This window comes from Pelmatolapia mariae, linkage group LG3_W (genome assembly GCF_036321145.2).
Source record: "Pelmatolapia mariae isolate MD_Pm_ZW linkage group LG3_W, Pm_UMD_F_2, whole genome shotgun sequence".
Classification (NCBI taxonomy): Eukaryota; Metazoa; Chordata; class Actinopteri; order Cichliformes; family Cichlidae; genus Pelmatolapia; species Pelmatolapia mariae.
This window is the reverse complement of record NC_086229.1, coordinates 13,617,941-13,644,911: the sequence shown is the minus strand read 5'-3', so window position 1 is coordinate 13,644,911 and position 26,971 is coordinate 13,617,941. Positions and strand designations below refer to the sequence as shown.

Below are 26,971 nucleotides of genomic sequence, written 5' to 3'. Positions count from 1 at the left end.
CACACAAACATCAGGAAAACATTTAACAACTTTTCTCGGATAGATATAAATAAATAAAACCATAATAAATAAGAAAAAATATATGATTAAATATTTGGTTACTTAAACATTTCAAATCTTCACAGGTACTTCAGTTTGTTGCTTCATTTGGAGGATGTGAACTTAAGAAATGTTAAAAAAATGATCTGATTACATGTGACGACAGAGCCAGAAGTACTGTAAGTAAGCTGATGTTGTTGAGAATAGCAGAGGAGGTGGTTGTTGCTGTAGTTGTGGTTGTTGTTGGAACAGTTGTGGTTGTTGTTAGAACAGTTGTGGTTGTTAATGGAACAGTTGTGGTTGTTGTTGGAACAGTTGTGGTTGTTGTCGCTGCAGTTGTGGTTGTTGTTGGAACAGTTGTGGTTGTTAATGGAACAGTTGTGGTTGTTGTTGGAACAGTTGTGGTTGTTGTCGCTGCAGTTGTGGTTGTTGTTGGAACAGTTGTGGTTGTTAATGGAACAGTTGTGGTTGTTAATGGAACAGTTGTGGTTGTTGTTGGAACAGTTGTGGTTGTTGTTGGAACAGTTGTGGTTGTTGTTGGAACAGTTGTGGTTGTTAATGGAACAGTGGTGGTTGTTGTTGGAACAGTGGTGGTTGTTAATGGAACAGTGGTGGTTGTTGTTGGAGCAGCTGTGGTTGTTGTTGGAACAGTGGTGGTTGTTAATGGAACAGTTGTGGTTGTTGTTGGAACAGTTGTGGTTGTTGTTGGAACACTGGTGGTTGTTAATGGAACAGTTGTGGTTGTTGTTGGAACAGTTGTGGTTGTTGTTGGAACAGTTGTGGTTGTTGTTGGAACACTGGTGGTTGTTAATGGAACAGTTGTGGTTGTTGTTGGAACAGTGGTGGTTGTTAATGGAACAGTTGTGGTTGTTGTTGGAACAGTTGTGGTTGTTAATGGAACAGTTGTGGTTGTTGTCGCTGCAGTTGTGGTTGTTGTAGGTGCAGTTGTGGTTGTTGTTGGAGCAGCCGTGGTTGTTGTTGGAACAGTTGTGGTTGTTGTCGCTGCAGTTGTGTTTGTTGTTGGAGCAGCCTTGGTTGTTGTTGGAACAGTGGTGGTTGTTGTCGGTGCAGTTGTGGTTGTTGTTGGAACAGTTGTGGTTGTTGTCGCTGCAGTTGTGGTTGTTAATGGAACAGTTGTGGTTGTTGTTGGAGCAGTTGTGGTTGTTGTTGGAACAGTTGTGGTTGTTGTTGGAGCAGTTGTGGTTGTTGTCGCTGCAGTTTTGGTTGTTGTTGGAACAGTTGTGGTTGTTGTCGCTGCAGTTGTGGTTGTTGTTGGAGCAGCCGTGGTTGTTGTTGGAACAGTTGTGGTTGTTGTTGGAACAGTTGTGGTTGTTGTCGCTGCAGTTGTGGTTGTTGTTGGAACAGTTGTGGTAATTGTCGCTGCAGTTGTGGTTGTTGTTGGAACAGTTGTGATTGTTGTCACTGCAGTTGTGGTTGTTCTTGGAACAGTTGTGGTAGTTGTCGCTGCAGTTGTGGTTGTTGTTGGAACAGTTGTGGTTGTTGTTGGAACAGTTGTGGTTGTTGTTGGAACAGTTGTGGTAGTTGTCGCTGCAGTTGTGGTTGTTGTTGGAACAGTTGTGGTTGTTGTCACTGCAGTTGTGGTTGTTGTTGGAACAGTTGTGGTAGTTGTCGCTGCAGTTGTGGTTGTTGTTGGAACAGTTGTGGTTGTTGTTGGAACAGTTGTGGTAGTTGTCGCTGCAGTTGTGGTTGTTGTTGGAACAGTTGTGGTTGTTGTTGGAACAGTTGTGGTAGTTGTCGCTGCAGTTGTGGTTGTTGTTGGAACAGTTGTGGTTGTTGTTGGAACAGTTGTGGTTGTTGTTGGAACAGTTGTAGTTGTTGTTGGAGCAGCTGTGGTTGTTGTCGCTGCAGTTGTGGTTGTTGTTGGAACAGCAGTTGTAGTGGGTGTCGGAGCAGCTGTGGTTGTTGTCGCTGCAGTTGTGGTTGTTGTTGGAACAGTTGTGGTTGTTGTCGCTGCAGTTGTGGTTGTTGTTGGAACAGTTGTGGTTGTTAATGGAACAGTTGTGGTTGTTGTTGGAACAGTTGTGGTTGTTATCGCTGCAGTTGTGGTTGTTGTTGGAACAGTTGTGGTTGTTGTTGGAACAGTGGTGGTTGTTGTCGCTGCAGTTGTGGTTGTTGGAGCAGCTGTGGTTGTTGTCGCTGCAGTTGTGGTTGTTATTGGAACAGCTGTGGTTGTTGTCGCTGCGATAGTGGTTGTTGCTGGAACAGTTGTGGCTGTTGTCGCTGCAGTTGTGGTTGTTGTTGGAGCGGCTGTGGTTGTTGTCGCTGCAGTTGTGGTTGTTGTTGGAACGGCTGTGGTTGTTGTCGCTGCAGTTGTGGTTGTTGTTGGAACAGCTGTGGTTGTTGTCGCTGCAGTTGTGGTTGTTGTTGGAACAGCTGTGGTTGTTGTCGCTGCAGTTGTGGTTGTTTTTGGAACAGTTGTGGTTGTTGTCACTGCAGACGTGGTTGTTGTCGCTGCAGTTGTGGTTGTTGTTGGAGCAGCTGTGGTTGTTGTCGCTGCAGTTGTGTTTGTTGTTGGAACAGCTGTGGTTGTTGTCGCTGCAGTTGTGGTTGTTGTTGGAACAGCTGTGGTTGTTGTCGCTGCGATAGTGGTTGCTGCTGGAACAGTTGTAGTTGTTGTTGGAACAGTTGTGATTGTTGTTGGAACAGTTGTGGTTGTTGTCTCTGCAGACGTGGCTGTTGTCGCTGCAGTTGTGGTTGTTGTTGGAGTAGTTGTGGTTGTTGTTGCTGCAGTTGTGGTTGTTGTTGGAGTAGTTGTGGTTGTTGTCGCTGCAGTTGTGGTTGTTGTTGGAACAGCTGTGGTTGTTGTCGCTGCAGTTGTGGTTGTTGTTGGAACAGTTGTGGTTGTTGTCGCTGCAGTTGTGGTTGTTGTTGGAACAGTTGTGGTTGTTGTCGCTGCAGTTGTGGTTGTTGTTGGAACAGTTGTGGTTGTTGTTGGAACAGTTGTGGTTGTTGTTGGAACAGTTGTGGTTGTTGTCGCTGCAGACATTGTTGTTGTCGCTGCAGTGTGGTTGTTGTCGCTGCAGTTATGGTTGTTGTTGGAGTAGTTGTGGTTGTTGTCGCTGCAGTTGTGGTTGTTGTTGGAACAGCTGTAGTTGTTGTTGGAACAGTTGTGGTTGTTGTTGGAACTGTTGTGGTTGTTGTCACTGCAGTTGTGGTTGTTGTTGGAGCAGCTGTAGTTGTTGTTGGAACAGTTGTGGTTGTTGTTGGAACAGCTGTAGTTGTTGTTGGAACAGTTGTGGTTGTTGTCGCTGCAGTTGTGGTTGTTGTTGGAGCAGCTGTAGTTGTTGTTGGAACAGTTGTGGTTGTTGTTGGAACAGCTGTGGTTGTTGTCGCTGCACTTGTGATTGTTGTTGGAGCAGCTGTGGTTGTTGTTGGAACAGTTGTGGTTGTTGTCGCTGCAGTTGTGGTTGTTGTTGGAGCAGCTGTAGTTGTTGTTGGAACAGTTGTGGTTGTTGTTGGAACAGCTGTGGTTGTTGTCGCTGCACTTGTGATTGTTGTTGGAGCAGCTGTGGTTGTTGTTGGAACAGTTGTGGTTGTTGTCGGGGCGGTTGTGGTATTTGTTGGAACAGCTGTGTTTGTTGTTGGAACAGTTGTGGTTGTTGTTGGAACAGCTGTAGTTGTTGTTGGAACAGTTGTGATTGTTGTTGGAACAGCTGTAGTTGTTGTTGGAACAGTTGTGATTGTTGTTACAACAGCTGTGGTTGTTGTCGCTGCAGTTGTGGTTGTTGTTGGAGCAGCTGTGGTTGTTGTTTCCGCAGTTGTGGTTGTTGTTGGAACAGTTGTGGTTGTTGTTGCTGCAGTTGTGGTTGTTGTTGGAACAGTTGTGGTTGTTGTTGGAGCAGTTGTGGTTGTTGTTGTTGCAGTTGTGGTTGTTGTTGGAACAGTTGTGGTTGTTGTTGCTGCAGTTGTGGTTGTTGTTGGAACAGTTGTGGTTGTTGTTGGAACAGCTGTGGTTGTTGTTGGAACAGCTGTGGTTGTTGTTGGAACAGCTGTGGTTGTTGTTGCTGCAGTTGTGGTTGTTGTTGGAACAGTTGTTGTTGTTGTTGGAGCAGTTGTGGTTGTTGTCTGTGCATTGCAGCAGGCTGTGTAGAAAATTTTACATCATTTTCATATTTCATCACATTAACCACATCTTTATGAATATGAAATTCCTCGAGAAATTTATTTTTTCCTACCAACAACAAGAAGAACGATGACAAACATCTTTGCGATCATGGTGATGCTGATTTTCTGCTCTTGTCTCTGAAAATAAAAATTCATTTTGGTTATTATTATTAAAAGAAAGCATTATTCCTACAATTGCCTTAATTAAGCTTTCTAAAGTTATCTTGAAAAGAAGTTTGAGATCTAAAACCCATAATATAAAAAAGTTCCTATTCAATTACATAAATGAAAATATACATTTTTTTCTATAGTACTGTTGTTGTGCTTTAAATTTAAAGTGTGGACTGAAGGACAATATGCTTCCTCTACAGTTCTTTGGTTATGTTTTGATTAATAGTCCACATCTCTCAACGAGGTGCTTGTACCAATCAACAAAAAGAAATTAAGAAATCATGAAGGAAAGGCTCTGACTGTGATGACCTTATTTTTACTGGCTGTAAATCAGAGCATAAGTCACCACTTCATGTTTATAGTGTTAATCAACTCCAATATTGACATATATCACTCACCCTATATATATATATATATATATATATATATATATATATATGTATTGTGAATTTGTCATATATTATTTATCATAGGTAATAGCAAAAGAAAACTTTAGAAGTATAAAACAAAAAACACCCCAAGCAAACAAATTGCTGCCTAAATTACACCATATGTTGCCAAAATATCATATCCAGAAATAAATATATCAATTCATCTTAAAAATCACATGTAGATGTCAGATATATATTTAATATTAGGATTACTTACATAGTATTTCTTTGCTTGTAAGTCGTCCACTGCAGTGAAAGAAGGTGATGTTCTCTGACTTCATCTCCTCTTTTTATAAGCAGCCAACATGAACCTGAGGACAAATATGTGCAGGTGGAGTAATGGTAGTTATCGTCATGGTTTAAGGTGTGTGCACTAACCTTTTATTTACCTGCATCTCTCTCCTATTGTCCTCCTGAAGCAGTCATCACTTTAATTTTGGCAGTTACACACACACACACACACACACACACACATATTTGTGACATGTTTTGACGTGAGCTTCTACATTTTCTCTGTGTGACTAAGTTTATTCTTGTGCTGGATGTGATTGTATCTTTATGGCTACATTAGGACTCTATGTGGTCCATAAAAGATGACCGTTTTGCGACAATAAAATCTGACAGAATAAAACAAATATTCAGTGATTAGTTTTGGATTAAATAAAGCTCACAACTGGCTGACTAGATTTAGACCGAGAATCAACATTTACAGGTTGGTGGTGCTTGGTGGGCAGTCAGCGTCCACATCAAAATAACTCTGATTTCTCTCTTTTTTGTCTTTTCTTTTACACACATTCTAAATATTACTGGTTCATTTACTTGAAATGAAGAAGTTTTCATCAATGTAAATAAGAAGTCAGTTTTAAAGGGGTTCTTGAGAGTTGGGAGTTTGCTTTTTATTTGCTTTCATTGTCTTCTAGGTTATTGCAACACTTAATGCAGGAAGTCATTCCTCAGTTATCAGAGACACAAGGTGAGACCTGACTAAAAGACACTTACACACTTGTGCTGTAATAAATTGAATACAGCCACCGAGTACCGCTGGCCATGATTAAAAATGCAGGTTTAATGCATCTCAGCATTATGTTCACTTTTCCGACCTGACTCGGTTCATCTTTTGCACCTTCAAATCTTCAAATATACACAGGTATCAAAAAGTGAGAGTAAAGGATGCTTACAGTCTTTAAAGGTGTAAACTTTTATTTCTTTGAGCCTAAAACAGCACCAGTGTGAATGAGTCATTTTATGTAAATACTTTATTTGTAAAGACTTTAGATATATACATCCTTCATTGATCCCACGAGGGATTTTTTTTCTGTAACAGCAGCATGATAAAGAGTAAAAAAAAGTACAGTTTACAATAAACAACAAATTATCAATGCAGTTAAAATAATAGTACCACAGATGCCCGGTAAGTGTCTTATACTGTAACACAGTTCAGGAATTTATATATATATACAACATATTTCTGTTTTGTTGAACTTATTTTATGAATCTTGTTGATCTGGTGCAACTCTGGAAATTAATTGATGCAGATTTGTTCATTAATTTATTCTGAAGTTATTCCAACACATGGATTTTCTTTTAGTTCTTTGGAGATATGCATATGAACAGCAGCACACACAGCAGTTTATAAAATATAGCTGAGCAGGTTTGATCCCGGCCTTTCTCTGACGCTCATTCAGTCATATGAGGTGTGGTTATTGAAGCTGCTTCTAGTTGCATAAACTTGCAGCCACACCTCATAGTTTAGTCTCCTGTGCGTTAACAGATGTTGACAACATTAACATTCATTGTTTCTGTACTGAGGTCCAAAAACAGCTTAAAGCATTTTCCAGCATGTACTTGAGGTGGTTGAGTCTTCACTGAGGAATGCCACATATCCGTCAAACAGGAGACAACACGTCACAAGAAAACCTGTCCTGTGTGACCTTCAGTTCTGTGATGATGCATTTCTATATTGTGATAAAACATGATGTAGGAAAAAAGAGATTCTGTTAGGCAACAACACAACAAAACTAATATCACAACACACACGTATGTACAATATGAACTGGAAAAAGTCTCTAGATGTTCAACTGAGGCATCTACAACACAAACAATAACACGCCTTGACCCACATCGAGATGTCCGGTCTGTGTCTCTGGGGCTCCTGAGTGCCCGTTGGGCCACAAGGGGGTGAGGGAGGATGGGGTGCAGTTGATACAGTTTGGGTGGATGTTTGCAGTGGCTTATCTCAAACTTATGCCAGCCTGGGATCTGTGTGTAGTCTTGGGAAGTCCAACAGGTAGCCAGGGAGTGCTCCACTCTCCCTGTGGTAGGATTTAGAAAGAGAGCGCTAGTAAGCACCCCTATTTCCTGAGGGTAGTCCCTGAACTTTTGATTTGTGGACTCATGATTGATCTAGTTTTGTGTTGAACTGTTTTTGTGTTTATGGACTGATCTGGACCCATGCTCCTTGTTTATTGTTTTGTTTTTGTTTGTTTTTTCTCCACACGGCTCATCCCATTCGCCGTGACACTAATCATCATTGTGCTTTTACTTAACAAACCGTCAGTCACCTGAACAAAAAACATGTTTATTAGATGATATTAAATAATTATGTAGCTTTTTGTAAGCTAGAAGAAAGAAGGGTGGAACTTCAATACTGCTCTAACCCTAACCCTTCACAGACACCTCACCTTCACTTACCAGAACTTCAACATTATGCACTCCAGACTGTATATAAATGCCACTTGTTTTGCACATTTCCAACTGCCAACCTGTTGATTCTATTTAATTTTTAAAATATGTGTGTGTGTGTGTGTGTGTGTATACACACACGTAGATATACATATTTAGTATACACATTCAGTAATGCGCATACACTCGTATATTGTTCATATATTTATGCATATAACTCTCAGATTTACCCATTCTTATATTTTGCTTGTTCTTATGTTATTGTATTTTTACACACCTATGTTGCTTGTGGAGCTTGCACACAAGACTTTCACTCACATGTACTGTACCAGTGTACCTGCACATGTGATGTGACAATAAAAGTGTTTTGATTTGAAAGATTGTGTTTATTTAATGAAACTTTAGATTCAAATCAATCAATTAATGATGGTCATGTGCTTTTAAATTTCAAACAGCATCCTCCTGGAAGGTTTAAACTCAGTCAGATATGTTATGTAAATTGCTTTTTAAAAAGTGGTGTGATTGCAGTACTTTAATATTCCTTTACTTCACTGATTCAATTTTACATTCAAATGATGTTTTCCTGATCGTTTGGTGCTTGTCACACTGTTCACTTTTATCATGTTGTGTGGATTAGTTCAGATTTGTGACATTACTGTTTTTGCATTCATGGTTTTCATATTTGTTTGTAAGAGGGCTCTGCAAAACTAGAAGATGCATCTTAAATGGGTTTTAGTTTTGAAAGAAAGAATTTAAGAGAATGACCAAGAAAAGCTAAAGCCCTGCAGCATCCTCCTGACAGTAAACAGCATATTAATAATAGATGTTTTCAACATGGAAAGCACCGTGATAAACAACTTTAAGTGCTTGGAGCTATAAACAGAAAATAATAAAGTCAGAACAAAAGAGCCCAGTGAATGAAGAGTCACCACCCAAAAGTGAAGAACATTTCTGTGCATTGGGTGTGTTGCTGTTTAAATGCATCATCAGACATGCAGTGGACTGTAATAGACTGTGCTGTCAGTCAGCTTGTTGGTATTTACCCGAAGATTAAAAAAAGTTCCAGGTTCTGATCACTGACGCCAGCAGCTGCTGCACACATGAATCACCTCTGTGCAATATTTAGCAAAGACTTCCTGCAAAACATTTCCTGTAAAAGTGACTTATGTTGACTGAACCTTACCTATCAAACTGGTGAAGAAAGTCAGTCAGAAACAAGAAAAGAAATTCTGGCGTACCACTGTAAAATTCTTCAAACAAAAAATAAATAGTTAAAATAAAATCATTTTTGCAATATTTTGAAATATTACTATAAACATATTTATAAACTGACACAATTGTGTTTTGCATTGTGAAGCTTTTATTGGTGTGTGTGTGCTCACATGTTAGATTTACAAGACGGTTTGATTTTTTTTCACATTGCTATCACCAAATATATCGGTCTGAAATTACAGGTCAGGATTCATGTTGATGGGAAGAAACACGAGTGAAATTTAGCAAAGTTATTTTCTGAATTATAATTAGAGGACCATTTGGAAACTCCAGCAGTTTGCTATATTTGGATTTGACTGTATTTTTGCTTTTCTCGTACAATTTGTCATATTGGCTCAATCGATGATGAAAGTTAAACATTAAAGTTTTCTACATGCCTTCTTTTGCAGTAGTGTAAAATTCAAATACATACCACTCAAAAACGGTCAAAAATGGAATAAATGTTTAAAATCATTTGCTGCCGACAGAAATGATGAGCTAATGAAAGTGGAATGATAAATGAAATGGATACATGGCTGATAGACACTGCTCGCTGCTGAATAAAATGATTGTGGTATGGCAGTATGGCTAAACAGGTGTTGGCTCAAAGCACAGGCACAATTGTAACAAAATCTTAAACTGTCACCTATCTGGAGTTTTGGACAATTAATTATTAGTGTAAAACAGGGGTCCCCAATCCCAGTCCACGAGGGCCGGTGTCCCTGCAGGTTTTAGATCTCACCCTGGGTCAACACACCTGAATCACATGATTAGTTCGTTACTAGGCCTCTGGAGAACTTCAGGACATGTTGAGCAGGTCATTTATCCATTTGAATCAGCTGTGATGGATCAAGGACACATCTAAAACCTGCAGGGACACCGGCCCTCGTGGACTGGGATTGGGGACGCCTGGTGTAAAATGATAAGCTGAATGTTACCAAGGTCCAGTTTACAATGGGTTCAACATTTGAACATGAAATGTGTTGTGGAGTTTTGAGTCCATCTGACAGAGTTCTGGCTCCACCACTCACAGACTACGTGGTGCTGAAGTTTTAAATCAGAGTAATGCTTTCTTGTTCTTTCCAGTCTGCCTACATTAGGCTACCTGAATGCAGATTTCACTTCAAGGTTGTGTGGTAAAAGTGTCATGGCTGACTGGTAGTTTCAGCTGCAGAGAGAAACTGATGGTTTATGAGCCAGCGACATGTGATAACATCAGCATCCAGATAAATATGTGCAGGTGGAGTAATGGCAGGTATCGTCCTGGTTAAAGGTGTGTGTAGAAACAGCTTGAATGCAAGTGTCTCTCTGCTTTTGTCCTCCTGAAACAGCCAACAACACTGACTGTTGCAGTGCTGTTTCACACACGCTCTGTGACATTTTTCAGAAGTGACCTGCTACATTTTACCGCTGTGACTGTGAACAGGTTCAGTCCTCTAATTAGAATTCTCGTACCTGCAGCGAGATTCATATTGGTCTTCTTTGAGGTCTCGTTTATTTAAGGGGAAAAGTTGTGTCAGTTACCTGTTGCATTAAAGTGTGATGACAACAGGTCTCGACCAAATGTCCATATGTGACGCGGTGGGAGTGAGACGCCTTCCACTGAGCCCTTATTCTCAGTGTGTAATGTAATGTGTGAAACACTGTTTTGGGCTGAGGGACAGTGTTTTAAAACTTTTGACACACAAAGAATGAAAGAGACAAATTGTTTGTGTGTGTGTGTGTGTGTGTGTGTGTGTGTGTGTGTGTGTGTGTGTGTGTGTGTGTGTGTGTGTGTGTGTGTGTGTGTGTGAGTGAGTGAAACAAACACAAGATACTGAGAAGAAAGTCTTATGTGTTCAGAAGGGCTCAACACAAAGTTTCTGCTTGCATCACATTCTTCTGCACCTCTGTGGTTATAAAAAGCAGCTGTATGTGAGTGTCAAATGTTAGTTGTGTTAGATTACCATTGTCAAGTTTAATAATCAAATTTGATATTTGAGTTGTTTGTTTACATTACAAGGAGATATCAGACCCCATAAAACCACAATCATATAGTCTGGATTATCAGAATCACTCATTTTTATCCTTATCTACTCTTTTTTTCTCTGTGTGTTTATATACCACTGCAGCATGTCACTCAATTTTCTCCCACAGTTTGTGTTTACTTATTTTGTCTTCCAAATACTGCAGGGTCTTTAATTTAAAACAGGAAACATGATGAGAGAACTATTGTGATTTGCAGCAATATAAATAAAGCTGAATATTACTCAGTATTAACACTGACTACTGTAGAGAAATGATTGTTATGAGAAATTATTCTCATCTTTGAAAGGTCAGGAGACACTTATCAATCAGTGTAAAAAGACTTTATTTATGATAAGCTCAGTGTTCAGATTGTAGACATCACAATATTTTTGATATCAGTCCTCTGATCACACATGTTTGCATGACACACAAACATCAGGAAAACATTTAACAACTTTTCTCGGATAGATATAAATAAATAAAAACCATAATAAATAAGAAAAAATATATGATTAAATATTTGGTTACTTAAACATTTCAAATCTTCACAGGTACTTCAGTTTGTTGCTTCATTTGGAGGATGTGAACTTAAGAAATGTTAAAAAAATGATCTGATTACATGTGACGACAGAGCCAGAAGTACTGTAAGTAAGCTGATGTTGTTGAGAATAGCAGAGGAGGTGGTTGTTGCTGTAGTTGTGGTTGTTGTTGGAACAGTTGTGGTTGTTGTTGGAACAGTTGTGGTTGTTGTCGCTGCAGTTGTGGTTGTTGTTGGAACAGTTGTGGTTGTTAATGGAACAGTTGTGGTTATTGTTGTTGGAGCAGTTGTGGTTGTTGTTGGAACAGTTGTGGTTGTTGTCGCTGCAGTTGTGGTTGTTAATGGAACAGTTGTGGTTGTTGCTGGAACAGTTGTGGTTGTTGTTGGAACAGTTGTGGTTGTTGTCGCTGCAGTTGTGGTTGTTAATGGAACAGTTGTGGTTGTTGCTGGAACAGTTGTGGTTGTTGTTGGAACAGTTGTGGTTGGTGTCGCTGCAGTTGTGGTTGTTGTTGGAACAGTTGTGGTTGTTAATGGAAACAGTTGTGGTTGTTGTTGGAACAGTTGTGGTTGTTAATGGAACAGTTGTGGTTGTTAATGGAACAGTTGTGGTTGTTGTTGGAAAAGTTGTGGTTGTTGTTGCTGCGGTTGTGGTTGTTGTTGGAACAGTGGTGGTTGTTGTTGGAACAGTTGTAGTTGTTGTTGGAACAGTTGTGGTTGTTAATGGAACAGTTGTGGTTGTTGTTGGAACAGTTGTAGTTGTTGTTGGAACAGTTGTGGTTGTTGTTGGAACAGTGGTGGTTGTTCTTGGAACAGTTGTGGTTGTTGTCGCTGCAGACGTTGTTGTTGTCGCTGCAGTTGTGGTTGTTGTTGGAGTAGTTGTGGTTGTTGTCGCTGCAGTTATGGTTGTTGTTGGAGTAGTTGTGGTTGTTGTCGCTGCAGTTGTGGTTGTTGTTGGAACAGCTGTAGTTGTTGTTGGAACAGTTGTGGTTGTTGTTGGAACTGTTGTGGTTGTTGTCACTGCAGTTGTGGTTGTTGTTGGAGCAGCTGTAGTTGTTGTTGGAACAGTTGTGGTTGTTGTTGGAACAGCTGTGGTTGTTGTCGCTGCACTTGTGATTGTTGTTGGAGCAGCTGTGGTTGTTGTTGGAACAGTTGTGGTTGTTGTCGCTGCAGTTGTGGTTGTTGTTGGAGCAGCTGTAGTTGTTGTTGGAACAGTTGTGGTTGTTGTTGGAACAGCTGTGGTTGTTGTCGCTGCACTTGTGATTGTTGTTGGAGCAGCTGTGGTTGTTGTTGGAACAGTTGTGGTTGTTGTCGCTGCAGTTGTGGTTGTTGTTGGAACAGCTGTATTTGTTGTTGGAACAGTTGTGGTTGTTGTTGGAACAGCTGTAGTTGTTGTTGGAACAGTTGTGATTGTTGTTGGAACAGCTGTAGTTGTTGTTGGAACAGTTGTGATTGTTGATACAACAGCTGTGGTTGTTGTCGCTGCATTTGTGGTTGTTGTTGGAGCAGCTGTGGTTGTTGTTGGAACAGTTGTGGTTGTCGTTGCTGCAGTTGTGGTTGTTGTTGGAACAGTTGTGGTTGTTGTTGGAACAGCTGTGGTTGTTGTTGCTGCAGTTGTGGTTGTTGTTGGAACAGTTGTGGTTGTTGTTGGAGCAGTTGTGGTTGTTGTCGCTGCAGTTGTGGTTGTTGTTGGAACAGTTGTGGTTGTTGTTGGAACAGCTGTGGTTGTTGTTGGAACAGCTGTGGTTGTTGTCGCTGCACTTGTGATTGTTGTTGGAGCAGCTGTGGTTGTTGTTGGAACAGTTGTGGTTGTTGTCGCTGCAGTTGTGGTTGTTGTTGGAACAGCTGTATTTGTTGTTGGAACAGTTGTGGTTGTTGTTGGAACAGCTGTAGTTGTTGTTGGAACAGTTGTGATTGTTGTTGGAACAGCTGTAGTTGTTGTTGGAACAGTTGTGATTGTTGTTACAACAGCTGTGGTTGTTGTCGCTGCATTTGTGGTTGTTGTTGGAGCAGCTGTGGTTGTTGTTGGAACAGTTGTGGTTGTCGTTGCTGCAGTTGTGGTTGTTGTTGGAACAGTTGTGGTTGTTGTTGGAACAGCTGTGGTTGTTGTTGGAACAGCTGTGGTTGTTGTTGCTGCAGTTGTGGTTGTTGTTGGAACAGTTGTGGTTGTTGTTGGAGCAGTTGTGGTTGTTGTCGCTGCAGTTGTGGTTGTTGTTGGAACAGTTGTGGTTGTTGTTGGAACAGCTGTGGTTGTTGTTGGAACAGCTGTGGTTGTTGTTGCTGCAGTTGTGGTTGTTGTTGGAACAGTTGTTGTTGTTGTTGGAGCAGTTGTGGTTGTTGTCTGTGCATTGCAGCAGGCTGTGTAGAAAATTTTACATCATTTTCATATTTCATCACATTAACCACATCTTTATGAATATGAAATTCCTCGAGAAATTTATTTTTTCCTACCAACAACAAGAAGAACGATGACAAACATCTTTGCGATCATGGTGATGCTGATTTTCTGCTCTTGTCTCTGAAAATAAAAATTCATTTTGGTTATTATTATTAAAAGAAAGCATTATTCCTACAATTGCCTTAATTAAGCTTTCTAAAGTTATCTTGAAAAGACGTTTGAGATCTAAAACCCATAATATAAAAAAGTTCCTATTCAATTTACATAAATGAAAATATACATTTTTTTCTATAGTACTGTTGTTGTGCTTTAAATTTAAAGTGTGGACTGAAGGACAATATGCTTCTTCTACAGTTCTTTGGTTATGTTTTGATTAATAGTCCACATCTCTCAACGAGGTGCTTGTACCAATCAACAAAAAGAAATTAAGAAATCATGAAGGAAAGGCTCTGACTGTGATGACCTTATTGTTACTGACTGTAAATCAGAGCATAAGTCACCACTTCATGTTTATAGTGTTAATCAACTCCAATATTGACATATATCACTCACCCTATATATATATATATATATATATATATATATATATATATATATATATATATATATATATATATATATATATATATATATATATGTATTGTGAATTTGTCATATATTATTTATCATAGGTAATAGCAAAAGAAAACTTTAGAAGTATAAGAAAAAACACCCCAATCAAACAAATTGCTGCCTAAATTTCACCATATGTTGCCAAATATCATATCCAGAAATAAATATATCAATTCATCTTAAAAATCACATGTAGATGTCAGATATATATTTAATATTAGGATTACTTACATAGTATTTCTTTGCTTGTAAGTCGTCCACTGCAGTGAAAGAAGGTGATGTTCTCTGACTTCATCTCCTCTTTTTATAAGCAGCCAACATGAACCTGAGGACAAATATGTGCAGGTGGAGTAATGGTAGTTATCGTCATGGTTTAAGGTGTGTGCACTAACCTTTTATTTACCTGCATCTCTCTCCTATTGTCCTCCTGAAGCAGTCATCACTTTAATTTTGGCAGTTACACACACATACACACACACACACACATATTTGTGACATGTTTTGACGTGAGCTTCTACATTTTCTCTGTGTGACTACATTTATACTTGTGCTGGATGTGATTGTATCTTTATGGCTACATTAGGACTCTATGTGGTCCATAAAATGTGACCATTTTGCAACAATAAAATCTGACAGAATAAAACAAATATTCGGTGATTAGTTTTGGATTAAATAAAGCTCACAACTGGCTGACTAGATTTAGACCGAGAATCAACATTTACAGGTTGGTGGTGCTTGGTGGGCAGTCAGCGTCCACATCAAAATAACTTTGATTTCTCTCTTTTTAGTCGAACCATATTTTAAAATTATTCTTTGATTATTCATCTACTTGATTCATAATCAGAAAACATCCATGTTCATATATACAGTATCTCACAAAATTGAGTTCACCCCTCACAGTTTTTGTAAATATCTTTTTACATAATTTTATGGGACAACATTGATGATATGACACTTTGATACAATGTAAAGTAGTCAGTTTACAGCTTGATTAACATTGTAAATGTGCTGTCCCCTTTAAATAACCCAACACACAGCCATTATTGCCTAAACTACTTGCAACAAAAGTGAGTACACCCTTAAGTGAAAATGTCCAAATTGTGCCCATTGTCCCTTCCTGTGTCACGTGACACCAGGAAGGGACACCAGGTGTGTTGAATTTGGTTTTATTGCTCTCACAGTCTCTCATACTGCCCACTTGAAGTCTAACATGGCACATCATGGCAAAGAATTCTCTGAAAATTCTCTGAGGATCTGAAAAAAGAGAATTGTTATTCTGCATAAAGATGGCCAATGCTATAAGAATATACCCAACACCCTGAAACTGAGCTGCAGCACGGTGGCCAAGACCATACAGCAATTTAACAGGAGAGGTTCCACTCAGAACAAACCTCACTGTGGTTGACCAGAGAAGTTGAGTCCGTGTGCTCAGTGTCATATCCAGAGGTTGTCTTTTGAAAATAGATGTATGATTGCTGCCAGCATTGCTGCAGAGGTTGAAGGCATGGAGGGTCAGCCTGTCAGTGCTCAGACCATACGCCACACACTGCATCACATGGCTGTCGTCCCAGAAGGAAGCCTCTTCTAAAGATAACACACAAGAAAGCCCACAAACAGTTTACTGAAGACAAGCAGAATAAGGACAAGGATTACCTGTGGTCTGTCGAGACCAAGATAAACTTTTTTGGTTCAGATGGTGTCAAGAATGTGTGGCGGCAACCAGGTGAGGAGCACAAAGACAAGTGTGTCTTTCAAGCATGGTGGTGGGATGTCATTGTTTGGGGCTGCATGACTGCTGCTGGCACTGGAGAGCTACAGTTAATTGAGGGAACCATGAATGCCAACATGTACTGTGACCAGAGATGGGCAGCAGAAAAAGGTAATCTGATTACTTTTCAAGTAACGAGTAAAGTAAGGGATTACTATTGCAAAAAAAGGTAATTAGATTACTGCGTTACTAAACCGTGATTTCATTTACGAGAGTGTCTCATGACAATGACGTAAGCGAGTGCGACGGTCATGGCAACAGCATTTTGTTACAAGATGAAAAACTGAACGAGAAACTGAAGATTTAATAGTATTTCCTGAGAACCCTCTTTTGAGTGAATGGATTACACAGCAGTGGGGAATAGACTTCATCACAGTAGATGTCTGTCTGAGAGTGCTGTAACTAAGCTTAAGGATATAATTCACCCACTGTTTTCAATGCCCTGTACCAACACAGAGCAGAAAAGCTACCTGAAAGCTGCTCCCACAGAAGTTAGTTATCTTGTTAATAATGTTCCTGCTTCACTGCGTATGAATCTGGATACTGTAGCTCCTGTGAAAAAGAGAGCCTCAAATCAGAAGTACTTGATTCCCTGATATAACAGCAAATGTCTTGTTGTAGCTGTTCCTTTGGCTTCAACCTACAACTGTCACACTGGATGGCCTCCACCCTGTTCCACACATCACTGTGGAGCATCAAGGTTGAAATCCAGCTGTAATTTAATATAAATATATGCATTTTTTAGCGTGAAACACCAACTACAAGTTGGAATTTGATCATTAAATTAGTTTGGAGTCTTTCCACTGTATGGAGTGCCTGTAGCTCATTTCCTTAGTTCTTTAGAGACATAGGGATGAACAGCAGTATGTCAGCAAGTTAGAAAAGTATACTGTGACTACTCCTGTTTTTCTAGTGACGCTCACACAGTCATATGAGGTGTGGTTTTGGAAGCATGAAACTGAAGTTGTTTCTAGTTACCTAAACCTTCAACCACACCTCATTATTTAGTCTCCTGTCTGTTAACAGAACTAGAACATGTTGTTTGTGCACTAGGGTACACAAACAACTTAAAGCATTTTCCACATTCTCAAGGTGGTGGAGTCTTCCCTGAGGAATGCCACATATCCATCAAACAAGAGACAACACGTCACTACTGAGTATTGAGGATGCACCTTAGGCAACTACATCACAACAAATCTTATCCTGACTCACAAACATCACAATACACGTATGTACTGAAGCATCGACAACATGAATAAAAACACTCTTGTACCGGGTGGAGTCCTGTACTGATGTGTCCAAAAGTTTTATCAGCAAATTCCTCTTACAAGATGCTACTGTCATACTCTCATCTTTTAAGATGTCAAAGATTAATTGCATGTATTAGTCTTGGGTTGCACTTTATTAGCCCCAGCAATAAGTTTCACCTAAATCCTCTTGGAGCCATGCCCTAAAGTCAACAAGAAGCCAGCCATGGTAGCATTTTTGTACTAATGAACTCTTCCTAGAGATTTGATTGTATCAATGTGATCCTTGAGTTTAATCTACAGACCTTGTTGATTATAGATTGGAAAACTTTTAATCTTTTTGAAAAGGGCCTTCTATTTTTTACCACATGAAGCAAAACTGACATACAATATATAGAAAATTCACATCGTCCAATTTACATGCTTGATAAGTGAGAGTGTCTCTGGACATCTGTTTGTCAGTATTAGCTCATTATCATCAGATTCACATGAAAAATGTTCAGTGTGTGTGTGTGTTATCAAACACTATTTAGTGGGTACAAGAAGTGATAAAGAAATTGTGCAACATTATAATTAAAATGAAAAAAAGAAGAAGCTCCTGGACTTAAAGGATAGCTGACTGCCAGCCCACTGAAGTGTGAAGGCCCCATATTTGTCTACCTGCAACTACCCTTGTACATCTTTTTCTAAATTTGTGTGTATGACGTATAATGTTTCCTTTTATTATGTGGCTGTTATGTGGCAAATAAGTTCTGTAAACAGGTGTCTCTTGAAAACCAGATCTCAATCTCAGTGAGTCCCATTTAAATAAAGGATTTAACTATTTCTTTTCCAGCTGCTTAAACGCCTGAGAATTGAGCTTGGAGAAATAAAAGTTTACACCTTTAAAGACCGTAGATTGTAAGAGTCCTTTACCCTCACTTTCTCTTACTTGTGTATATTTGAAGATTTGAAGGTGCAAAAGATGAACCAACTCAGGTAATGCTGAAATGCATTAAACCTCCATTTTTACTCATGCATGAGTATGGTATGTATTTGTCTGATTAACTGAGAGGCTCAGTCGGTATTTTCAGTTCTTCTTTATTACAGCACAAGTGTGTAAGTGTCTTTTAGTCAGGTCTCACCTTGTGTCTCTGATAACTGAGGAATGACTTCCTGCATTACGTGTTGCAATAACCTAGAAGACAATGAAAGCAAATAAAAAGCAAACTCCCAACTCTCAAGAACCCCTTTAAAACTGACTTCTTATTTACATTGATGAAAACTTCTTCATTTCAAGTAAATGAACCAGTAATATTTAGAATGTGTGTAAAAGAAAAGACAAAAAAGAGAGAAATCAGAGTTATTTGATGTGGACGCTGACTGCCCACCAAGCACCACCAACCTGTAAATGTTGATTCTCGGTCTAAAATCTAGTCAGCCAGTTGTGAGCTTTATTTAATCCAAAACTAATCACTGAATATTTGTTTTATTCTGTCAGATTTTATTGTCGCAAAACGGTCATCTTTTATGGACCACATAGAGTCCTAATGTAGCCATAAAGATACAATCACATCCAGCACAAGAATAAACTTAGTCACACAGAGAAAATGTAGAAGCTCACGTCAAAACATGTCACAAATATCTGTGTGTAGACATAGGAGAGAGATGCAGGTGAATAAAAGGTTAGTGCACACACCTTAAACCATGACGATAACTACCATTACTCCACCTGCACATATTTGTCCTCAGGTTCATGTTGGCTGCTTATAAAAAGAGGAGATGAAGTCAGAGAACATCACTTTCTTTCACTGCAGTGGACGACTTACACGCAAAGAAATACTATGTAAGTAATCCTAATATTAAATATATATCTGACATCTACATGTGATTTTTAAGATGAATTGATATATTTATTTCTAGATATGATCTTTTGGCAACATATGGTGTAATTTAGGCAGCAATTTGTTTGCTTGGGGTGTTTTTTCTTATACTTCTAAAGTTTTTTTTAATGCTTCTGTTTTTTTGCTATTAACTATAATGCATAATATATGACACTTATATATATGTGTGTGTGTGTGTGTGTGTGTGTGTGTGTGTGTGTGTGTGTGTGTGTGTGTGTGTGTGTGTGTGTACATATTATGTGTGAGTGATATATTTTAATATTGGAAATGAACAGAGCTATGAACATGAAATGGTGACTTATGCTCTGATTTACAGTCAGTAACAATAAGGTCATCATAGTCAGGGCCCAATTTTTTGTTGTTGTGTTTGTTTCAAACTTCATCTGAACAAACACCTCATTGAGAAATGTGGAATAATAATCAAGACATAACCAGGTACAAAAACTGAAAAAGAGAAAAAAAAGGCAGGTGTCTGGACTTCTTTCAGTTTCCTTGAAGACGTTTCACCTCGTTTCACCTCTCATCCGAGAAGTGATGATCAATAGGGGGGTCCATGACCCTCCTGGTGAAGCTCCCATAGGGCTTAGAATCTGGGACTCTCCATCCTTTGGTTTCAAAACTTAAAGAAGTCTCTCAGATGAAACATCTTAATGAAACTTAAAGAAGTCCAGACGATTTCTTTCCAAGCTCCTTAGACTATGATGACCTAGATGACTGAGAACCTTCAAAGACATAATGTAGGAGAAGCATATTGTCCTCCAGTTCACACTTTAATTTTAAAGCACAACAACAGTACTAAAGAAATAATGCATAATTTAATTTATTTAATTGAGTAGGAAGATTTTTATGGGTTGATCTTTATGGGTTTTATATCTCAAACTTCTTTTCAACATAAATTTAGAAAGCTGAAAGTGACTGTACGAATGATGCTTTCTCTAACTAATAATAACTGCAATCAACAAAATTTTCAGAGAGAAGAGCAGAAAAACAACATCACCATGATCGCAAAGATTTGTGTCATTGTTCTTCTTGTTGTGGGTAAGGGAAGCTTTCTTTCTTCAAACAGTTTTATATTTGTAAAAAGGGTGAACAAATATGAAACTGACAAAAGATTTCTACACAGCCTGCTGCAACGCACAGACAACAACCACAACTGCCCCAACAACAACCACAACTGCCCCAACAACCACAACGGCTCCAACAACAACAACCACAACTGCCCCAACAACAACAACAGCTGCTGCTGCAACAACAACCACAGCTGCTCCAACAACAACCACAACTGCCCCAACAACAACAACAGCTGCTGCAACAACAACCACAACTGCCCCAACAACAACAACAGCTGCTGCTGCAACAACAACCACAGCTGCTCCAACAACAACCACAACTGCCCCAACAACCACAACGGCTCCAACAACAACAACCACAACTGCCCCAACAACAACAACAGCTGCTCCAACAACAACCACACCTGCTCCAACTACAACAACCGCAACTGCCCCAACAACAACAACAGCTGCAGCAACAACAACCACAACTGCCCCAACAACAACAACAGCTGCTGCAACAACAACCACAACTGCCCCAAAAACCACAACTGCTCCAACAACAACAACAGCTGCAGCAACAACAACCACAACTGCCCCAACAACAACAACAGCTGCTGCAACAACAACCACAACTGCCCCAACAACCACAACTGCCCCAACAACAACAACCACACCTGCTCCAACAACAACAATAGCTGCTGCAACAACAACCACAACTGCCCCAACAACCACAACTGCCCCAACAACACCAACAGCTGCTCCAACAACAACCACAACTGCCCCAACAACAACAACCACACCTGCTCCAACAACAACAACCACAACTGCCCCAACAACAACAACAGCTGCTGCAACAACAACCACAACTGCCCCAACAACAACAACCACAACTGCCCCAACAACAACAACAGCTGCTGCTGCAACAACAACCACAGCTGCTCCAACAACAACCACAACTGCCCCAACAACCACAACGGCTCCAACAACAACAACCACAACTGCCCCAACAACAACAACAGCTGCTCCAACAACAACCACAGCTGCCCCAACAACAACCACAACTGCCCCAACAACAACAACAGCTGCGGCAACAACAACCACACCTGCTCCAACTACAACAACCGCAACTGCCCCAACAACAACAACAGCTGCAGCAACAACAACCACAACTGCCCCAACATCAACAACAGCTGCTGCAACAACAACCACAACTGCCCCAAAAACCACAACTGCTCCAACAACAACAACAGCTGCAGCAACAACAACCACAACTGCCCCAACAACAACAACAGCTGCTGCAACAACAACCACAACTGCCCCAACAACCACAACTGCCCCAACAACAACAACCACACCTGCTCCAACAACAACAATAGCTGCTGCAACAACAACCACAACTGCCCCAACAACAACAACCACAACTGCCCCAACAACAACAACCACAACTGCCCCAACAACAACAACAGCTGCTGCAACAACAACCACAACTGCCCCGACAACAACCACAACTGCTCCAACAACAACAACAGCTGCTGCAACAACAACCACAACTGCCCCAACAACAACAACCACAACTGCCCCAACAACAACAACCACAACTGCCCCAACAACAACAACAGCTGCTGCAACAACAACCACAACTGCCCCGACAACAACCACAACTGCTCCAACAACCTCGTCTGCTATGTTCAACAACATCAGTTTTCTTTCATTAGTCTTGGTTCTGATGTCACATGTTCTCAGCTGATATTGTTGACATTCTCTCTTTAGTTCTCTTCTTTTAAAGGTTCTCATAACAACTGAAGTATATACACATGTGAATATTTGAAATATTTAAATAAGCATGTTTGAATTCTTTTTTATTGTGTGTGTGTGTGTGTGTGTGTGTGTGTGTGTGTGTGTGTGTGTGTGTGTGTGTGTGTGTGTGTGTGTGTGTGTGTGTGTGTGTGTGTTATATGAAAAATTTCCTCCTGTAAATAATGTTTGTCTTTGACTCGTCCAAACATCTATGATGGGACGATTGATATTAATTTATTCTCTTATGATAAATTCAATTTCACCACTGAGCTTGAGTATTGGTAAGACAATCCAAGTAAACACAAACTGTGGGAGAAAATTTCTAATAATAAAACTAATAATACCATTTATTTGTTGGCGCCTTTCAAAAACCCAAAGTCACCATACAGAGCATAAAATATAAACAGTAAAAGGATAAAAAAACAGCATTAGACAACAATGTCAAAGAGAGTAAACCAGTTTAAACAGATTGGTTTTGACTTTTGACTTGAACTGGGCTGATGTGCTCTCAGCAGGGTGTGCAAGTTATGATCCAGGTTGCAGAATCCTGGAGAAGTGTGAAGGGACTTGTTAGGGAGAGCTAACAGAGCTCATGGTTTACACCATTTTTGCTGACAAAACTGCCCTGATCCATCCAAGCATGAACCCCGTGAGACCAATGAGGGTATGATGCAGTAGCTGCACTGCAATTGAGCCTTTCAGTCCTGCTTTCCATAATGAAAATATTTTTTATTAATATGCTGTTTCCTGTCAGGAGGATTCTGCAGGACTTCAACTCTTCTTGATCAGTCTCTTAAATTCAAATTGTTTCTTTAAAAACTGAAAGCCCTTTCAGATGCATCTTCTAGTGTCTCAGAGCCCTCACGCAGAAAAATATGAAAATCATAAATGCAAAAACAAAATGGTACAAATCTGAAGTAATCAACACAGCATGATAAAACAGTGTGACATGCACTAAATTAACAGGAAAACATGAATATTAAAGTACTGCAACTGTACAATTTTAAACAAGCAATTCACATAAAAGATCTGAGTGAGTTTAAACCTTCCAGGAAGATGCTGTTGAAAATTTAAAAGCACAATAATTTATTCAAGAATGAACCTAAACTGGCATTAAATACACACAGTCTTTGGCCATAAACTATAGTCGGCATGCATCCAGGACAGTATTGAAGTTCCACCCTTCTTTCTTCTAGCTTACATAAAGTACATAAATATTTATTATTGTTTAATGAACACGTTTTATGTTCAGGTGACTCGTTAAGTAAAAGCACAATGATGATTAGTATCCACTCCAGCCTCCATTCAGTCTTTATATATGGATTTAATAAAGGCTGCTCTAGTTTGTGAGGTGTGTTTCAATGTCACACAGAAAAAAACAAGCCTCAACATGACCTCCTGACATAAAAAGAAAAGTCATGTAAGCACGAGTTCATTTCAAAAATAGAAAAATAAATAAAATGATTAACACGCTATATTAATACAGTTTGTTATATCAGAGTGTTTTTATTTGTGTTGTAGATGCTTCGGTTGTTTTTTTTAAGAACATATTACACATATGTGTGTGTTGTGATCTTTGGTAGATAACTTTGGATTGCTGACAGATCACTCCTCTATCATGACTCATCACATTGTAGAAACATGTCATCATCATAGAATTAAAGGAGACACAGGACAGGTTTTACTGTGACGTAGCTGCCGGTGACGTGTTGTCTCCTGTTTGATGGCTGTTAGATTAGATTAGATTAGATTAGATAAAACTTTATTAATCCCTCGGGTGGGTTCCTCGGGAAATTCGGTTTCCAATAGCACAGCACCGATAGAAGTTACAGAATGTGAGCAGAAATATACCATATATACACATATATAAATACAGAGTATACAAAAGGGATAAATAGAATAAATAGGAATAAGAATACAAGGGAATTGCACATTTCACGTATTGAAGTCTATTGCACTGTTGGATATTAACAAAGTATTGCACAGTGAAAAGGCACTACAGCTTAGTAGTGTGGCATTCTTCAGTGAAGACTCAACCACCTCGAGTCTACCCTGAGGAAAATACTTAAGCTGCTAATTCCAAGCAGCTGTTAATGCGTAGACTAAACTCTGAGGTGTGGCTGAAAGTTTATGTAACTAGAAGCAGCTTCAGTGTCATGCTTCAATAACCACACCTCATATTACTGAAGAGTCGGAGACCGGCCAGATCAAACCTGCTCAGCTAGTTTTTTTGAAATGCTGCTTTTATTGCTGTTCCATATGTCAGAATAACTTCAAACTTCAGTGCAAGGTACAGCATCATATACATATTAAAGATGATGTACCTGCAATTAAAAAAATGTAATCTAAACTGGTGGATAAGTTGGTAACAGAAAAAAATGATTACATTACTGAAGAACTTAAAGACAAAAGATCCTCTTTTGGCAGTTGTCACTCAAATTATAAATGAAGCTATTTAGAGGGCGTATTTCTCTTTGTCCTTAAAAATGTAGTTGTTCCCAACTTTGATAAAGGAGGGATAGTGGGTGCAGTAGTTTTGGTCTTGTGTAAAGTAGTTGACTCTGTAAATCAGTTCAGTAATTGGATTAGATCTTAATTAGCTGATCGCATTCAATGTGTCCAAATGAACACGTCTGTACAGTTAGAGTGCTTGAAGGACCAATTTTAGGACCTCAGTTATTTAGCTTGTGCTTCCATTGCTGTGTGAAAACGCTGAAATTCTCATGTATTAGAACAACAGTCTTTTTCCTGCAAGGCATTAATCTGTGGTGAGATTATTTGTTGTGAAAAAGGAGTTGAAAACAGAAATTATAAAAAGAAATTACAATTATTTAGACAATCTAAGCCTGTTACTTCTTATAAAACGTATTTTTATGTTTTAAAATCTTGTCCAGCTAGTGCTCAGAAAATAACCTGAAGCTGAATGTCCTTAAAACCAAAGAACTCATAATGGACTTTAGGAAGCAGAGACAGGTCCACTCCACTCTTGGACCCACAACACCATCGGCGTGGTAAAGAAGGCCCAGCAGCAGCTGCACTTCCTCCGTGTCCTGAGGAAGAATAACCTGGACCAGAAGCTGCTGCTGGCCTTTACCACTCCTCAGTGGAGAGCATGCTCTCCTTCTGCCGGGTGTTTGGTGCTCAGGGGCCACGACTGAGAACAGGAAGGCTGCACAGAGGGTCATTCACCAAAAATATCACTGGCTGCCCTCTGCCACACCTGGAGGCATTCGCCAGATCCTCCTGTCTCAGGTAAACCAGGGCTATCATAGGTGAGCCTGCCCACCACCCGTTTGACCCGCTGCCTTCTGGTCGGTCAGGCAGGCCCCAAACCTCCAGACTCACTAACAACTTCTTCCTCTGGGCCATTCAGACTGTTAACAAACACTACCCCCCACCCCTGCCCACCACCTCACTAATCTGATCCATGGTCTGAGTGACCCTCATCATTCAGGACACTCACATGCAGATCAAGTCTTTTGCACTACTTCAAAGCACTTTATTTTTAATGTGTGCCGTTCTGTATATATTCCTCTTGACTATTTCTTCTGTTTGCTGTTTATTCCTGATGTCTTTACTATTTATATTTCTTCCTCCTGCACCCATTCATGCACTAAATGTACAGTGACACTAAAGGAGTATTCTATTCTATTCTATTCTATTCTGTTCTATTATGTTCTATTCTATTCTAATAACACCAGAAGAATAACTTGAGAGTAGTAATATACCTGCAGCTTTTTTTTATTTTGCATTTTATTTAATGAAACCATTATGTGTTATAATTAAACTGTTTTTAAGGACTGTATAGGTCTCAGAGCTCTGTTATTTAGAGATAGATGATTTAATTTAACTAGTTTAGGAACATTTTACTTTCTTTTGCACTCTGAAAGACACAGGGCCTAGTAGTAGTTTTTAAACAGAGTACCACAAATGACAGGTATCCCTTTAGAAATAAACATTACTTGTGATACTTCTAAAAATACATATTCCCACACAGCATTTAATTTAACTAGTTTAGGGGCATTTCACTTTTCTTTTACGCTCTGAAAGACACAGAGGATAAATCCCTCTGTGTCTAAAAGCACACACACCTAGCCGCACTAGCACAGTATCAACCCCCTCTAATTATTTACTAGCCACACACTGTAACAGTAAGACCCGACAACTAGACATACAGGTAGGGCCCCAACAGTCAGCAAAACAAGTCATAAAAACTATAAAAGCGGCTTCCTTATCAAGACCATCCCAGCACACACATCCCAACTGTACCTCCATAGTTTACACCTTTTTTTAGAGCATCCAAGGACACACACACACTAACGTACACATAGAAAGGTATACCCCCCAACTGCACCTCTATAGTTTCCACCTTTTTCTTTACAACCTGCTCTTTATCTCTGCATGTCAGAGGGCAACTGAAACCAAGTCCACCTATATAAAAACACCCCATCAGACACACAGTATTTGCCTCAGCACTTCACAACTGCCGCAAGGTATATCGTTTTAACTTTTTATTTTTTCGGACCCCAGACACAGCGGTGTGAGGTAGTTAGCACACAGTTTGGCCACGTAGAAAGCATCGTTTGTTTGGAACACATAGAGAGGTAGAATTCATCGCTGTTCATAAGAGTTTAATTTAATCAAACCTCATTTTACGGATCTACGTTGCTCCTCATCACTAGCCGATTCATCATTTTATTTAAATATCGGAATTTTCGGAATGGTGATCCAAGCAGGACACAGAGGCTGCTAGTTTTAACGCACCAGAATGCTGCAAATATAAATAAAAGCCTGACTATCCTGAGAGCCTAGCCGCAGCGACACCTTTCTTTCAAACTGATGCCTGGATGTGCGCTGGAGCCGACTCTGCTACCCGCACAGAGCGTTTCTGACAGTTGGGATTCGTTTATGCAACAGAGAAAAACAACAATACAGCATGTTGCTCTGCTCCAAGACATCCGCGGTCCTTTCAC

The 26,971-nt window shown here is 39.7% G+C and overlaps 1 protein-coding gene across 1 annotated transcript in view; it reads right to left on the bottom strand.

Annotated features, from left to right (window-relative positions):
- Nucleotides 1–25,367, bottom strand: part of LOC135932622 (GATA zinc finger domain-containing protein 14-like) — a 30,189-nt gene extending 4,822 nt beyond the window's left edge. The window contains exons 1-2 of the mRNA XM_065470115.1: nt 25,219–25,367; nt 1,403–2,322 (exon numbers count right to left, since the gene is read on the bottom strand). Of these exons, the coding sequence (XP_065326187.1) occupies nt 1,403–2,322; nt 25,219–25,367 (1,069 nt within the window). The remainder of the gene's footprint in view (nt 1–1,402; nt 2,323–25,218) is intronic.
- Nucleotides 25,368–26,971: the final 1,604 nt, after the last annotated feature.